The sequence below is a fragment of the Talpa europaea genome, assembly GCF_964194135.1.
Source record: "Talpa europaea genome assembly, chromosome: 6".
NCBI lineage: Eukaryota > Metazoa > Chordata > Mammalia > Eulipotyphla > Talpidae > Talpa > Talpa europaea.
The window spans coordinates 128227609-128244747 of record NC_140072.1 but is presented as its reverse complement, the minus strand read 5'-3'; the positions used below and the strand labels follow the sequence as shown (position 1 = coordinate 128244747).

Below are 17139 nucleotides of genomic sequence, written 5' to 3'. Positions count from 1 at the left end.
GACGGATGCTTGACAATGCTTAACCTTAACGTGAATCAAAAGCTGTCACGCGTAAGTCCTCGCTCCATATAGTCTCACCGCCTTCCTTACAGAGAATGACAATTTCTGGTGGCATGGCAGGCACTTTACGTCATTAAAAAAAAATCTGCTGCCTGGATGTGCTGAATAGAATAGTAAGTTATTATGCACAGGGAAGAGGGTCCCTCATTGTGGCACAAAGCAATTCCTTGTACGTCAGCCCCAAATAAATGTTTCTTTATTTCTGAAGTTGCGTGACTCCTGGGGCGGTCTTCCCAGCACGTCAGGAGCAGTCAGGAGTGAGGCGTCCTTAGCAAGCACGCTTGTGTGCAAAGAGCCTTTCAAGCCAGCCATTGACTCCCCAGGAAGTCTGAGGTCACGAGCTTGGCGGAGCACATGAGCCCAGATAATGAAGATGGTTTTGCCCCCTTGAAACAAAGCCAGAAACTTTATCTACTTCATTGTGCACTGGGGTCATGTGCTAACGAGGAGGATTTCTCTAATGCTAATTCCCCTAATGACGGCTTCTCCCAGCCCTTCCACAAACCCCACAAGGCCCCATGGCTTGGCAAGCCAGACAGAATAAAGACAGCTCGGTGTTTGGCTTTTGAACTGAGTTCAAGGCAATTAAAGTCAAGGGCTAAGGGGGAAGGAGAGGGCTTAGAAATACCAGCATAACAAGGAGTCTGACTGGGGCGCTCTGTGAATTAACTCAATTAGACAAAGCCTGGTTTAATGGGGGAGACGGGACAAGCGCTACCCTCATTAAATTGAGCTGTTAAAGGCGCTTCTAACAGAATTAGATTTGTTGCAGTTTGAATCCCATAAAATGGTCTGTGCGTGTGCACGCACACATGGGCACACGCATAGGTGCTGTGATCAGTGCGGCTATTTTTTAGAAAGGAGAGGACTAGAGGGCAAAACAGAAAGATACCCCAAACCCCAAAATCAGAGCAGAGAGTGACCGCTCAAGAGCGCGCGTGCAGGAGGCCAGGGAGAGCAGGAGAGAAGCAAGGAGTGGAGCCATGAGCCCCCTGGGCTGGGGCCTTCTGCTCAGCTGCTGCCTGGGCTGGGCCAGCCTGCCCCGCGCCGCAGCGCAGTTCCCCCGGGTCTGCATGACGGTCGGCCGCCTGGTGTCCAAGGAGTGCTGCCCGCCGCTGGGCGCCGAGCCCGCCAACGCCTGTGGCTCCCTGCAGGGCCGGGGCCGCTGCGTGGAGGTGCAAGTGGACACCAGGCCCTGGAGTGGCCCTTACGTCCTGCGCAACCAGGATGACCGGGAGCGGTGGCCGAGGAAGTTCTTTGACCGGACCTGCAAGTGCACAGGTGAGGAAGGTGGGCCCACCTGTCAGGTACGCTCTGAGGAGGACCCCGGCTGGTCAGGGGGAGCCCATTCGAAGGAGATGGACTCTAGGCTCAGTCAGACCAGGCTTGGGAAAGCAAAGTGAGTTTGCTGCTGGGGAAGGCTGAGGCCTTGCTGGTCTCCTTCACGCCGCCTCATGCATCTAGTTCATGCAGCGACATAAATATGACAGGACACGCCTGGTTAGATGAACTGCTGCCAACATACCATTGGCTGGTTTGTTGGATGGCGAAGCTAAGGAGCTCCAGACTTGGCTCTGAAACTCAGAGCAAGTCCTTTCAGGAAGAATTCGGTGGCCTCTGCTTCTGAAATGGGTTTGCTCTTGTTGGGGGTGGGGTGGGAGAGGCTTGGCCTGGAAAAGACAGGGTCCACAGCAGTGATTCCTAGTCCTGCTCGCAGCATTTCCAATGCCCTGAACAGATCTCAAGTGAGCACCTCTTGCTTGGGAAGGCGATGGCCGGGCTGCAGCTTTGCCAGAGCTGGAGGGATGCCGTGGAGAAGGGAGGCTGGAGAAAGACAGTGGTGACTTGCTCCTTTGTCTGGAGTTGATGTGGACATTTCAAAATTTGTTCTTTTTTAGTTCTGGGTCTGTCTTATTACCCATTTCTGTGGAACCTCTCTGCATGTTCTGATCTCCCTAGAGCTTCTGAGTCTCATAATGTCCCCCTCGAGTTCAGCAGCCTCGCTCAGTGGTGATGAACCCCCAAAGCCTTGCAGGGCATCTGCAAACAAAAAATCCTCAGGGGAAACCGTGGTAAAGCTTTGGACACTGTTCTACGGCGTCCAGCTGCCTATGAATTTTCCTTTTTAAAATATTTTTGCTTCTGTTCTCATGTGAAGTTGGAACAGAGGAGAACACAGATCATAACTAGATAAGGGTATAAAAAGGAAAACGACAAAGGACTTTGAGACGGAGGCAGGAGGGACATCAGTTGTTTTTATAATTTGACTTTACACTCATTTCAGAGTCACCTTGTTAACTCTGTGACTCAAAGGAACTGTTAATTTTGCCCTGGACAGGCATTGTGACCAACATTGTTACTATTTAATAGCCAATCAAGCATTTGCTTCCATAGACCTTATCTCAATTCTCTTGGCTCTTCAGTCTAATGAGAGTCAGCAGGTCTAATATTATCCGGGCGACTGGAAAGCACAGGATATAATAACTTCTTTGTCCGTGACTCTGAAAACTTTTCTAGAACATGTATTGCCGGGTCAGTCAATGAAGGAATGCCACACCTTACAATCGGTTGTATGGAATCTTGGGCAGAAGCTACTAGGAAATCAGTTATGACTGTTAGCTCTCTTTTTTCCATAAAGATCGACTCCTTCCTTCCTTCCTACAGTGGTTTACAACACTGCATATGATTTAGAGGCATAGGATCACCCCCTTCAGGTCTGTGTCAAGACATCACACCCAACACCAAAGCACTTAAAATCCTCCGCCCTAGTCTATTGGGCCCTCCCCATATAACTATTAATTCTTCTTACCGTGACCTCTATTATCTTTTGACCAGACTAGCAATAATATATATATATATATATATATATATATATATATATATATATATTAAGGTGGTGACAGTGCTTAGGGTTAGAATGGCCTACTTTTAATACATAAAAAGGGCCCCCCCACCCTGCAGAGGATAAGCAGAGTTGAGAAGCCAGTGGGCCAGACACAGGGCCTGCCCTCCATCACAGGTCCACAGTTCCACACAAGGCAGCAGAGCCTCCCAGAATGTGTGGTCTCCATCTCTAGCTGCAGCCAAGGTCATGGCTGCCCTGAGATCCAAAAGCAGACTGTGGCTGACTTCCCCTGTGATCCAAAAGCAGACGGTGGCTGACTTCCATGGTTGGATTTTTCTAGACTTACTTAGGCCCATAGCTTTTTCCAGCTAATGTTGGATGGTGCCACTTAGGATGACTTTGATGGTTTTTTGCTTTGAGACTCAGGGCACCAGACCAAATCCTTCGTGCCTGCACGGGAAAATTATCTAGCACACACAGAATTCACCATTCGGTGATATGACATGTATCCCAAAGCGAGACACATGTTTCTCAGTTTTTCTCTCCCAAAGAGTGATTCTCTTGCCTTCCTAGGGTAAATTTGTCATGGTTTGGAGACAGTCTTCAGAATTTAACCTAATCTGGAGTCCCACAAGGCCCCTCTTTCTGGCAGTGTCAGAGTTTTTTTTTCAAATAGGACTCCAGCATTCCCCTGGGGTTAGCCATAATTTATCAACAGAGAGATGTAGATTAGTTTCTGGTAACTAGACTGTGGATGATCCTGAACTTTGTTAACTCAATGGAAAAATAAACGTCATTTATCTGTTAATGGACATTTAAGCATTTCTACATCTTGGCTTTTGTGATTAATGCTACAATACATGTGGGAATGCTAATATCTCTTTGAAATCCTGACTTCAATTCTTTTTGGATATATGCTCAGAAATGGGATTGCTGGATCATATGATAATTCTTTTTAAATTTTAAAGGAACCCCCACACTGTTTTCCATAGCAGCAGGCCCATTTTGAATATCCACCAATAGTGCACCAGGGTTTCACTTTCTCCACTTCCTTGCCAAGTGGCATATACATCAGATGACTAGTATTCAGCCTTAAAAAAGTAGGAAATTCTGTAATATGTGACACCATGGATGAATCAGGAGGACATCATGATAAGTGAAATAAGCCAATTACAGAAGGACAGTTACTGCATGATTCCACGTAACTGTGGTACCTAAGACAGTCATTTGTGGAATCAAAGAGTGGAATGGAGGGGAGAGGAGTAGTGCATGGGGAGTTACTATTCCCTGGGTAGAAAGTCTCAGTTAAGCAAGTTGAATAAGGTCCGGAGTTCTGTGCAACATCACACCTATAGGTCACCATTGTGTGCACTGATCTTATGTCTGCAGCCTCTGCAGCACAAGTTCGATCCCTGACCAGCCAGGGAGCTACCCACATGGCACAGCAGACCACTTCTGTCTCTCGCGCTGCTCCCCTCAGCAGTGTATTTCAGTCAGTCTGCCTGTTCTGTTCCCCGCTCTGCTCTGTCTCTGGTGGATCCTGTCACCCTCCACACCTCTGGCCTGTACCCCACCTCTTGTGTGCATAAATAAATAAATCTTTGAGAAAAAAATAAACATGCCTGGAAGTTGGTAAGATATTTTATTAGCCTAAAGCATAGAAATAAAGGCAAACTCTGAGGAAAGAAAAGCCTAAATCACTATTCAAATTCTCTAGAGGGCACTTCCCTATTCTCTGTAGAAGTTGGAATAAAACATTATTGAACTTAATTGTCAGGAAGAGCTGAGTTTCAGGAGACTTTGGCATGAGCTGTTCACCTTACAAGTCTTTCTTGCCAGTTGGCATTTCTGAGAATCTACCCGTTGCAGCCTTTGGACTTCTGAAAAACGTGCGCATCAAATTGTTTTTGAACAGTTGTCTGAAAACTTCTTGTTCATACAAGTGACTGAGTGCCTCCATGTTCCAATCTCTGAAATGGGGATAATGATGAAACCACACTTGTAAAATCCTTTTGAGCTTTGCAGATGAAAGGCCCCAGGTGAGTATAAAGTATTGTTATTAAAATAATAGAATGTCTAATTAAAAGGAATAGGCTATTTAGAGTTCCTTGTAAATTCACTAATCGGTGGTCTTTAAGCTTATTTAGTCTAATAGCCTCCTGAGGTTGCGCTGATGCTGTTCATGTAGAAACGTGTATTATCTGGTTGTTCTTCGCTCCCTTTCCATTATTATCCCAGTGCTAAGCAGACAGAGGACTTTGACTTTTTAAATTTCATTTTTGCTCAAGGACATACTCATTGGTCCACAGATCAGTTTCTCAGCATCCTTGATTTTTTTTCTCTCTCTCCGCTTCCCAGCAAGAGAATTCAGTCCTTGCTAAAATGATTATATTTTAAGATTATAAATAAGCTTATATTTATTAACCCTTTTAAAAAAGATTTATTTTTATTATTGCATTTTCTTAGAGAGAATATTTATATTTTATATTATATTTTTTGCTGCTGCTATTATTGAATTAAAAGAAAAATTAACTCATTAAATTGATGTAAGGAACTAGTAGGAGAGCTAAACTAACTAACTAAATAACTAAGTTGTGTGCTAGATTTTTGTTCAGTCCTTTTCAGTTGTCTTTGGCATTCAGCACATTCATTGGACCAAATTTTGAAGCTCAGAAACGAAAGGGGCCTGACTTCTGAGCTTTGTGTATATTCTCTGAGCCACACTGGAAAAAGAATTTTTCCACAGACTACAGAACAGTGTAGACCACTTGTCAGTGTAGACCCGGACTACATGAGCTCAGATAGGGACAAACGCTTTCTTATTAGAATGTCTGTACGGAGCTTTGCAGGGGTAACTCAGGTTTGGTGAAACTAGACAGCTTTGTTCAACATGATTATGAAGCATCTCTGGTCTTCTGAGTCAGAATTAATCATGTCACTTTTTGTTCTTCCCGGAGCTCAGTTTATCCCTCTGTTTTCACTTTCTCCACCATTAGACATGCACTGATATTTTATCAGCTTATGTCCATCATCTGCATCCCTACTGTTAAAATATCTTTTCTTTCAATTATTCATGGATTCCTTTATCACCCACCCAACCAGTATTTATTTAGCACCCATTATGTTCAGGTACACAGAGGGGGAAAATCTCAACATGAAGGTGCCCACAGTGGAGTGGATAAGTAAGACAGATATGAAAACAAATATTTACAATACTGCTCCCTAAGTGGTCTTTCGTAATAAAGATAATAACACCTAACACGGAACCTACTCTGTGTCAGACACGGTTCAGACTGATCGAATTTATGAACACATTTGTTTTCCACAATCCCAATATGACAGGGCTGAGCAGTTAAGTTCAAAGTGTGGCAACTTGTCTGAACATACATAAAGCAGTGGAGGTATGCTTAGTTTTGATGATCCTTTAAGGAGTAGGTGTTAATATATTATTGAATAAATGAATGGAGGACATAATTAGTTATTAGTAATTTTGTTGCTAGCAACCAAAAAGAATTGTAGCAAAGAAAGTGCAGGAATCATAAAACTTATGGCATAAATTAGCTTCTAATTACTTGATTTCAATGAGACCCCAAAATTCTAAGTTTCATGCCTTAGTATAGAAGTGTACTGAATTTATTATACAGTTTAGGTGTGCTCTTTCTTAATATTTTGAAGGAAAGAATTACTCTTTCATTTTAGGGCTGTGACTGTATTCTCCTTCAGTTATCTGGCTGTAGGCAAGAGCTGGAAGTTTGGGTTCTTAGTATTCTTCAGGTGCCTTTTTTTCAATGATTCCTGAAAAAATTTTCTATTCATGTCAAAGCTGCTCAACTCCATGATGTGCTTTAATCAAAGGCGTTTTTAAACTAGATACTACACATTTTTAGTAGCTACACTGAGGGAAAAGAAAGGCACCCAAGACCATGATGACTGCAGCATTTTGTACAGCATTTGATATTGTAGTAGATGCTCAATAAATATTTGCCATTAATTTGTAGTTTAACAGTTTCACTCCAGAAATCAATATAAATTTTAATGTTTAACTCAATCTCTTAAAAAACATGGGAAAATACAGATAATTGAGCTATTTAAGGTTAGGTAGATATATTATATATGCTACAAAGAGCATAAAACCCAAGTAGCCAGTTATTTAACAAAATTCTTCCTCTTTAAGATATTTAAAGAAAATTTTCTGTAACCATGAAATGGTCTGTTGAATAAATAATAAAGGAGATCTGTGCATTTTCTTTACATAGTACAAATGCCAATTATTTTCATTTTTATGCTATTTTTCCTTTAGAGATCCAAATGATCTCTCTCTCATATTATTTATTCACTTTAACTTTGATACTTAAAGTTTATATTTTCAGGGCTTTCTTTTTCTTTTAAGTCACAAGGACTCAAAGAGAAAGGAAGAAAATTTGTTTATTGAATTATCTATGACATGCTTTATATTTATTTCTTATTTAAAATTTTTAGCATTTCAGCTTCCTGGAGACATAGTTAACAAATAAGATTGAAAGCTATTAAAAGCACTCCTCGTGATGATTTGGTTGGACTTGTCTTTCACTCATTTGGCAGATTTTAATTTTGATTAGGGCCAAATCCAGGCCTGGGCTGCAGAATAACAACCTTTGTTAGCCTGTAGTGGAGACAAGTAAATTTTACAGTCAGTGGGATAAATACAATAGAATCAAGTTTCCATGGGAGCACAGACCAGGGGTACCTGATCCCATCTGTGGAATCAAGGATGACCTTATAGAAGCTCATCATGATGCTTACGAGAGGTAACTCTGGTAAAGAAGAATTTAGAAGATGGTGAGGGAAAATGTAGACAGAAGGAAGAGCAAGTGAAGATCTGGGAGCATGAGGGAGGATGAGGGAGCATGGGAGCTGGTCACCCAGTTAAATGCTTTCTATAGCCCCTCTCACCCCCTGGGGGGGTCAGTGTTATTATTCCCTTTTGTTGTGACATTTCACATGAATATTTAAGCATGTATGTGTCTATGTATGTATGCATGCATGTATTTTCCTGAAATATTATTGATATGTTTAGTTATGTATTTTGCATAACTGTATCATTTTGGGGGTACATTTTCACACCACCCCATACCACCTGCTTCACTCACCTTCCCCCAAACTCCCATGCAACTGTCCTACTTGAATAGTATTTAAATATTTACTGTCTAACATATCATCACCTAAAGAAGGATGGATGGTCATAGCAAAAGCAATATTCAAGGCTAAGAAGAAAGTCAAGGGCAAGCTCAAATAATTTAAATTTTAGAGCTAATCAGAAAGATGTTTGGCGTTTGATGGAAGTAGTTCTCATTCCCTGGTGGATGAAGCAGAGTCATTAGTGCAGCTGACATGAAGCGCTGCTGGGATTTGCGGTTTGTTGGCTGCTAATTCACCCTGATGACCCGCCAGCCTGTGTGGATTTTGCCTTCATTCTGCCTCCTTTGTGAAATAAACCAGCATTTCTAGTGTTAGATGTCACCTACATTTCTGGATATGAGCTTACTTATTTTGGTTGCACCTTCAGCTGGCATATATATATATATATATATATATATTTAAGATTTATATATTTATGCGTACAAGAATTGGGGTACAGGCCAGAGGTGCGGGAGGGAGGATTCACCAGAGACAGGGTGGGGAGCAGAACAGGCAAATCAACTAAAATACGCTGCTGAGGGGAGCAGTGGGCAAGACAGGAGATGTCTGCTGTGCCATGTGGATAGCTCCCTGGCCAGCCGGGGAGCGAACTTGTGCTGCAGAGGCTGCAGGCAAGCCTCACAGTGCTGTGCTTTAACCCCTTGCACCACCAGGGAGGCCCAGCTGGATATATTCTTTCCCCCTCGAAATCAGTGAATGCTTTGGTGTGGGTGCTTGTGGTGTGTGCCACGGGGGGAGCAGGGATCTGCAGCGGGTATCCCAGGCTCCTGCCCCACCCATGTGGGGGTGTGAAAAGCACGAGGGGGGCCCTTTGTGTGACCGGTGAGAGGAAGGAGAGGTGTGAGACAGCATGGGTGTTAGCTTGCTGAGGCTGCATCACAAAGTACCACAGCTTGGGGGGCAGGAGAAACTCATTCTGTCTCAGTTCTGGAGGCCTGTCCTTCCAGATCAAGGTCTTGGCGGGTTGCTGTTTCTCCCTGCGGCTCCCTATGGTCTTGCCTCAGTAACTTTCTGTGTCTAAATTTCCTCACTTTCAAGGATACCTGGGAAGATACTGGATTAAGGCCACCCGGGTGACCTCATTTAACTTAATTGACTCCTGAAATACCCCCTCTCCAAGTAGGCATATACTGGGGTACCAGGGAGTAGGATTTTAACATGAATTCGGGGGAGACACAGTTCAGCCTATAATCATATATCAAGCATTTGTCTTGTTTTGTTTTCAGAAATAATTATTGCTTAATAATAATTAATTAATAATTAATTAATAATTAATAAATAGTTAATGCTTTGATCTTCGGTCCACTTGGAGATGCAAATATTTTAAGAGGGGAGGAAACTGGCTTTCATTGCCTTCTCATAAGACTTTATCCCCCGCTTCCATTCTACTCCAGTATTCACGTGGAGAAATTTCCTCAAAATGACATATACTTCTTCCATCTCTCCCTTTATTATTATTATTTTTAAAATACACCAGGAAACTTTGCTGGTTATGACTGTGGAGACTGCAAGTTCGGCTGGACGGGTCCCAACTGCGATCAGAAGAAACCACCGGTCATTCGGAAGAACATCCATTCGCTGACGCCTCAGGAGAGGGAGCAGTTCTTGGGTGCCTTAGACCTGGCGAAGAACACCCCACACCCCGACTACGTGATCACCACGCAGCACTGGCTGGGCCTGCTCGGGCCCAACAGGACCCAGCCCCAGATCGCCAACTGCAGCATTTACGATTTCTTTGTGTGGCTCCATTACTATTCTGTCAGAGATACACTATTAGGTGGGTTTTTTCCTTACCTTAAGGTCTATTCTTACTGGTTTGGGATTGAGGGGGTGGATGGCTAGGAAGTAATTTCATACAAGTTAGTTAGCAAGAAGAAGACCTCAAGGAGGGATAAGTTTTATGAAAATAGTATCTCTCTGGCTGGCCGGGAATCAAACTGGTGCTTGCAGAGGCCGCGGACATCTTCACAGTGCTGCACTCATCCCGCTGCACCACCAGGGAGGCCCTGTGTGAAGTAAGAAAGAAGTTTCTTCCTATACATTGGTTGCAGACATTCAAAAAGTTCTGTCCTGTGGCTTGTTTTGGGTCCAAAGTCTAAACTTGTCCCTTTGAAGTTGTTAATCCTCAAAGGCAAGACCTGATGAAGTGAGTGCAAATTCCTCTTAATTCTAGAAGGAAACATTCCTAAATCTGACCATGGAAACCGTCACTGACCTTTCCTTCAAATTAGAGGCATTAACTGAACATAAGCTGAGGCACATGAACCTTCTTTCTGCAGAATTAGCATCTGTGTTGGAAGTGTGCATCTCAGCTTAATTCCATTGAACTCACATGTCTTAGTCTTCGCCTTTCAGGTCACTGTTACGCCTGTGTACTCCTGGACCCCCAGGCATTGTGGGGTTGTTTTGTTGTCCAGGACCAGCATAAGCTGGGCCATCGCTGTGCAGTTCAAATATAATTTCTCCTGCTTAGTCCCTGGGACCACAATTATATTTGTTGTTTGAGAAAATGGAGGCCTCGGGATCCTAAAAATTGGGCCTATGAGTGGGCTGTGGAATGGTTTGTTAGGAATTTCATTGCTCTAGTAGATGCAGCTCTGTCCTCACTGATTGTTCAGTCAGGAGAAATCTGTAGACACAGTTTGTTCCAGGAGGACTTGAGTCCATTCCAGGCTGCACATGGGGCTTGAGCCTTTGACTCAACCTGCAACGCCCTCCACTTTGGGGACCCCTCCTGGTGTCGGGGTGGTTGGAAACACCACTTTGAGGAGGGAGGTTTTCATTTAGAATTGTCTGTCCTAGAGTTTTTTCACTGGTTCACTGTTACTAGATTGTATTGTTTTGAGAACTTTAAACTTTGTTCTGGATCAAAACATTAAAAAAGGACTGTGTGGTCAACAGCAGCAGGAGCAGATCTTTCCTCAGCGGAAGGGCTTTTAAAAAACTTGCCTCTAAGGGAAGCATCTGTCTTTCTTTATCTATAGATAAGAAGGCTCTCCTGGCTATAAACTTTATGGTTTTCCTGTCATCACTCTGAGGAATTTTTGCTTTATGAGAGGGTTGTCTCTCAAGAGGGAAAGAAAACTATAGTTTCTGGTCATATCTAGAAATTAAATTTATATTCATGTCTCTTCAGCTCCCTGAAGTTATTATAGGTACTTTAAAAAAGAACTGAAGTTAGCTCAAGTTTCTACATAACCATCAAAAGCTGTTATGAAAAGGAAAGAGGGATGGAACAGGCTATAAGGAGGTCATTAAATTGCCCAAAGCTGTTCACTAAAATTGGCAGTTCCAGTGACCGGGCCAAATGGGCTTGAATGTATTTTTCCCTCTTCTGGTCTCGGCGACCAAGCTTGTCAGCTAGTTGTTGGGACTGATTGATGGCTGAGGTACAATCAATGTAAGTTCTTTTCATTCTATAAATGCTGAATTAGGGCTAAGCACAAAGGAGGTTGTCTGATTATGAATTAATCCCTCCCTTATAAACTTGCACATTTGTGAGACTAGGTTAGAAACTGTCTTTAAAGATTCTATTGCCTTTAGTTTTTAATGACCCCTTCCTTTAGCTACTCTTAGCTCATCTCAATGAAATGTGCATAGAAGTTAAATATGTCATTTTTCATGTTATGTTAAAGTGACCTGAATTTTGATATTTTGGATTTCTGTTGGCAATCCAGCTTGGAGAGAGGGAGGAGACCATATCATGAAGGTGCTTGTTGCTTCTGAAATTGTTGTTGCAAAAACAAATTTTATTTTGGCTAAAACATGATACACTTAAAGGCTCTGCAGACACACCCCAGGTAAGATTGAAAGACTGATTCTGTGCTCCCTAATGGCTTCCGATTGTTGTAGGACCAGGGCGCCCATATAAGGCCATAGATTTCTCGCATCAAGGACCCGCCTTTGTCACCTGGCACCGGTACCATTTGTTGTGGCTGGAAAGAGATCTCCAGGTTGGTTCAAACTCTACATTTGTTTCTTTTCATTTTGTTCCACATTTTGGTGATGATGCACATCAGACTTTGCTCTCATGCTTTCTCGTATCCGATGGCACGAATTCTGTGACTAGGTGTGCTCTTTGCTTCTAGCGGCTCACTGGCAACGAGTCCTTTGCTTTGCCCTACTGGAACTTTGCCACCGGGGGAAACGAGTGTGACGTGTGTACAGACCAGCTCCTGGGGGCGGCGAGACAAGACGACCCAACCCTCATTAGCGCGAACTCCAGATTTTCCAATTGGGAGATTGTCTGTGACAGGTAATTCGGATGCACCTGCATCCGAAAATCCAGAGACTTAATTTGTCTTACTTGCCTGAGGGATGGAGAGTCATTTTATGTTTCTGTGCCTAATGCATGGTGTGCTCTATTTATATTTGCAAACAATGGTTTTCCAAACCATAGTGGGATTTTAAAACACTCTAAGTCCCTTAATACAAAAGAATAGAGGTATGGAAATGGCACTTGGATGTTCAGGATACTTGCCTGTCATTTTGAGATCAACTCTTTTGAAATTAGAAGTAGTTCATTCCTACATTCAGACATTTCTTAAGCACCAGTCATATTCTAAGCAGTGTAATAGTGCTGGGAAAACAAAGACAAATAAAATATAGCTTTCCTTTTGAATATTGTTTTATAGGTACAAAGGTAGATTGCATGTAAAAAGGTTACAATGCAGTGCCAGGATCATCCTAATAGGTGTATACAGAAAGCTCAGAAGAGAGGCAGGGAAATTCTAAGGATGTGATGGCGATTACCCTTAAGACTTTTTTTTTTTTATTTTTAATTATTTTATTTTATTTTATTTATTTTTTTTATAAATTTTATTGTTATATTCCCCATACAATTGCAACCCCCCCATTCTGACCCCAATCCCTCCCCTCCCGCCCCCGCCCCCCTAAAAGTGTCTCTGGTTCATAGTTTTTTGTTGATTTTGATTTTCACTTTCTTATAGTTATTCATTTTCCTGGTCCCTTATTTAAGTTTTCTAGATTCCTGCTATGAGTGAGACCATCCGGTATTTTTCTTTTTCTTTTTGGCTTATTTCGCTGAGCATGATCCCTTCCAGCGCCATCCATGTTGCTGCAAATTGCATGTGTTTATCTTTTTTGAATGCTGAGTAATATTCCATGGTATATATGTACCACATCTTCTTGATCCAGTCATCTATTTTTGGGCATTTGGGCTGTTTCCAAAGCTTAGCTATTGTAAACAGTGCTGCTATAAACATAGGGGTGCAGGTGTTCTTTGGAATTGATGTTTCTGTGTCCTTTGGGTAAATACCTAGGAGTGGAATTGCTGGATCATATGGAAGCTCTATGTTTAGTAGGTCCAGAAATCTCCACACAGCTTTCCACAGTGGTTGGACCAGTTTGCACTCCCACCAACAGTGCAGAAGAGTTCCTTTTTCTCCACACCCTCGCCAACATTTGTTGTTGCAAGTTTTTTTAATATGTGCCGTTCTCACTGGTGTGAGATGGTATCTCATGGTAGTTTTGATTTGCATTTCCCTGATGACAAGTGATGTTGAACATTTTTTCATATGCCTGTTGGCCATTTGCATTTCCTCTTCAGAGAAGTTTCTTTTTAGCTCTTCTGCCCATTTTTTGACTGGATTATTTTCTTTGTTGTTGTTGAGTCTCATCAGCTCTTTGCAGATTTTTGTGATCAGTCCTTTATCATTAGTGTTGGGTGCAAAAATGTTCTCCCAGTTGGTGGGGTTTCTCTTTGTTTTTGTTATTGTCTCTTTTGCTGTGCAGAAGCTCTTTAATTTGATGTAGTCCCAGCTGTTTATCTTTGCCTTCACTATCACTGTTTTGGGTGATGTGTCTGTAAAGATGTCTTTGATGTGCAAATCACGTAGTGTTTCGCCTATATTTCCTTCTATATATTTTATGGTTTCAGGTCTTATGTCTAGTTCTTTAATCCATTTTGAGTTGATTTTTGTGTATGGTGTGAGGTAGTGGTCAAGCTTCATTCTTTTGCATGTAGCGACCCAGTTTTCCCAGCACCATTTATTGAACAAACTTTCTTTGCTCCAATGCATAGTCTTTGCTCCTTTGTCAAAGAATAGTTGACCATAAATCTGTGGGTTTATTTCTGGATTTTCTATTCGATTCTATTGGTCTGTATGTCTGTTCTTGTTCCAATACCATGCAGTTTTGATGATTATGGCTTTGTAGTATAGTTTGAAGTCTGGGAGTGTGATGCCTCCATTCCCTTCTTTTTTTTTTCAGGAGAGCTTTGGCTATTCGGGGTTTTTTGTGATTCCATATGAATTTCATCAATAATTGTTCTATTTCTTTGAAGAATGACATTGAAATTTTGATTGGAATAGCATTGAATCTGTATATTGCTTTTGGAAGGATGGCCATTTTAATAATGTTTATTCTTCCAATCCATGAGCAGGGGATGTCTCTCCATTTCTTTGTGTCTTCTTCTATTTCTTTTAACAGTGTTTTATAGTTTTCTTTGTATAGGTCCTTTACCTCTTTTGTTAGATTTATTCCCAAATATTTGATTTTTTTTTTGTTTCAATAACGAAAGGGATGGTTTTTTTGATTTCTTCTTCTTCAGATTTATTGTTTGTGTATAGGAAGGCTACTGATTTTTGCGTGTTGATTTTGTATCCTGCCACTTTACTGAACTGATTGATGAGTTGAATTAGCTTTTCTGTGGAGTTTTTGGGGTTCTCTATGTATAATATCATATCGTCTGCAAATAGTGATAGTTTGACTTCTTCTTTTCCTATTTGGATTCCTTGGATGTCTTTCTCTTGTCTAATTGCCCTGGCTATACCCTTAAGACTTTAAAACCTTATGCAGATGGAGGGGAGCGTGTGTCTCAGGTGGAGGGAATATCACACATGAAGCTAGAAAAGTCTCTGCAAGCAGTCTGGCTGCCATGGACTGCTGGTGAGTTGAGAGGGGCAGGAGAGAAGGAGTTCTGAACCTATAAAGACGCATAAGCAGGTAGACTGCAGCCTGCAGCCCTGAGCAGTTCTGTCTTTGGGGATTCACTGAGTGAGTTTCTCTTTCCTATGATACTTTTCAGAAAAAGATTCCCAGGGGGACACCTTCCTTATTTATTTTCTTCCCTTCAAGGTTTTCTGTTAGTAAACCCATCGTTCTACCTCCCTTGTCCCGTGTCTTTTGTCTGCCCCATGCCACAGAGCTTCAGAACCAATGCCTCTGAGCCTGGATAGGCCCACACTTATGGGGCCCCAGCTGAGGTAGTGGGGAGCCTATCTTCTACCCCCTAATCCCTTTGACAGATCACCAGACAGTGCTCCACAGCACACAGGCACATTATAAGTGTTTTTCACGTGACTTAACTTGATGCCATAGAGTACTATTTCTCACCCTGCTTTAGGGTATTCATAGGTAGTATGTGAAGGAGATTTCATGATCAAATAAATTGAAGGAATATACTGAGTGAAAAAGTTATTTTCATTTTAGACCTCTTAGAGTCTTTCTTATGTAAACATAATTATTCTTCAGGAAGGAACTAAACTTGTCTCACTCTGTGACCTACACTTCATAGACCATGTCACTGGAATACACATGGGGAAATGCTGCCTGACAGGCCTTGCTGGGCCTCGTTTTTAGGCACTGGCCTCCCTCAGCCTCACGTAGGTGCAGATTTCTATTCTCACACACGCTCATACTACCCCCTCACCCATTAAAACCCACACAGAAAAATCTTTAAATATTCAAATCTACTAGCTAAATAGTTTTCTGGAGGTGGAATTCCAGGTCACAGCAGGCCCCGGGGTATCACCTTTTACGGGATGGAACCTTCTCAACCTCCGTGTTTACCACATAACCACCCCCACTGCTTTCGTACGGTTTCTAATAGTCTCTTCCTCAGTGCCTCTCTTCTAGATAGTCCCATCTGCTTTTACTCTGACCTCTGCCACTTGCCATCAGTTTGTTTAAAATGTCTGATTAACTTGACATGGACACTTCTGCCCAAACTGCCTCAGTCGAGTAAGTTATGGGCCACCCTGTTTTCTATTCAGCTCCTCAAGACTCAAATGTATGTGACAAGAGTCACCTTCTTGCCTCCTAACGGCTCTTATTGCCTGGAAGTGGAGCAGTGTTCTTCACAGTTATACATCTATGTTTTGAGACTTCTCAATCCTTAGTTGCTTTCAAAGGTAGTTCTTTTACCATATATATTTTTTGATTATTATTTTATTTTATTTTATTTTTTTAAAGATTTATTTATTTATTTATACAAGCACTGGGTATAGCCAGAAGCACAGTAGGGTGAGAGAATTCACCAGAGCCAGAGCGGGGAGCAGAGCAGGCAGAAGGACCGAAGGACACTGCTGAGGGGAGCAGTGGGTGGCAGGAGAGGTCTGCGCGTCATGTGGGACCCTCCTCTGGTTGGCAGGAGAGGTCTGCGCGTCATGTGGGACCCTCCTCTGGTGGCCGGGGAGCAGCCGGGGATCGAACCAGCGCTGCAGAGGCTTTGGGCAGCTTCGCAACCACTGTGCCACCGGGGAGGCCCTTACTATATATTTTTGACCCTTGTAAGGTATCACATCCATCATATAGTAATGCATATTGCAATATAAATTATAAATCAATAATGTATATCATGACATGCAATGTATAATTAATATGTAAAGAACTGCATAATTTATAATGGTACTATGTAGTCTGTGACTATTACCCTGATTGGTTTGGTTGGCCCAAAGTTGTGAAATTATCTACTACAAAGCAAGACATATTATTTTTAGGGTTTTTTTTTTGGAATTGAAATTTTGCAGTTTTTTATTTTTTTTTATTATTTTTTTAAAGCTTTATTTATTTGTTTGTTTGTTCATACAAGCACTGGGTACAGTCAGAAGTGCGGGAGGGCGAGAGAATTCACCAGAGCCAGAGCGGGGAGCAGAGCAGGCAGAAGGACCGAAGGACACTGCTGAGGGGAGCAGCAGGCGGCAGGAGAGGTCTGCGCACCATGTGGGACCCTCCTCCGGTGGCCGGGGAGCAGCCGGGGATCGAACTGGCGCCACAGAGGCTGCAGGCAGCTTTGCAACCCAGCGCTTAACCAC

At 42.4% G+C, this 17139-nt stretch overlaps 1 protein-coding gene across 2 annotated transcripts in view; it reads left to right on the top strand.

Annotated features, from left to right (window-relative positions):
- Positions 1–1043: 1043 nt before the first annotated feature.
- Positions 1044–17139, top strand: part of DCT (dopachrome tautomerase) — a gene marked incomplete at both ends in the record, with an annotated part of 33490 nt that continues 17394 nt past the window's right edge. For both annotated transcript variants that reach the window (XM_084235382.1, XM_084235381.1), the window contains 4 exons: positions 1044–1341; positions 9561–9860; positions 11936–12036; positions 12172–12338. In XM_084235382.1, the coding sequence (XP_084091508.1) occupies positions 1044–1341; positions 9561–9860; positions 11936–12036; positions 12172–12338 (866 nt within the window). The remainder of the gene's footprint in view (positions 1342–9560; positions 9861–11935; positions 12037–12171; positions 12339–17139) is intronic.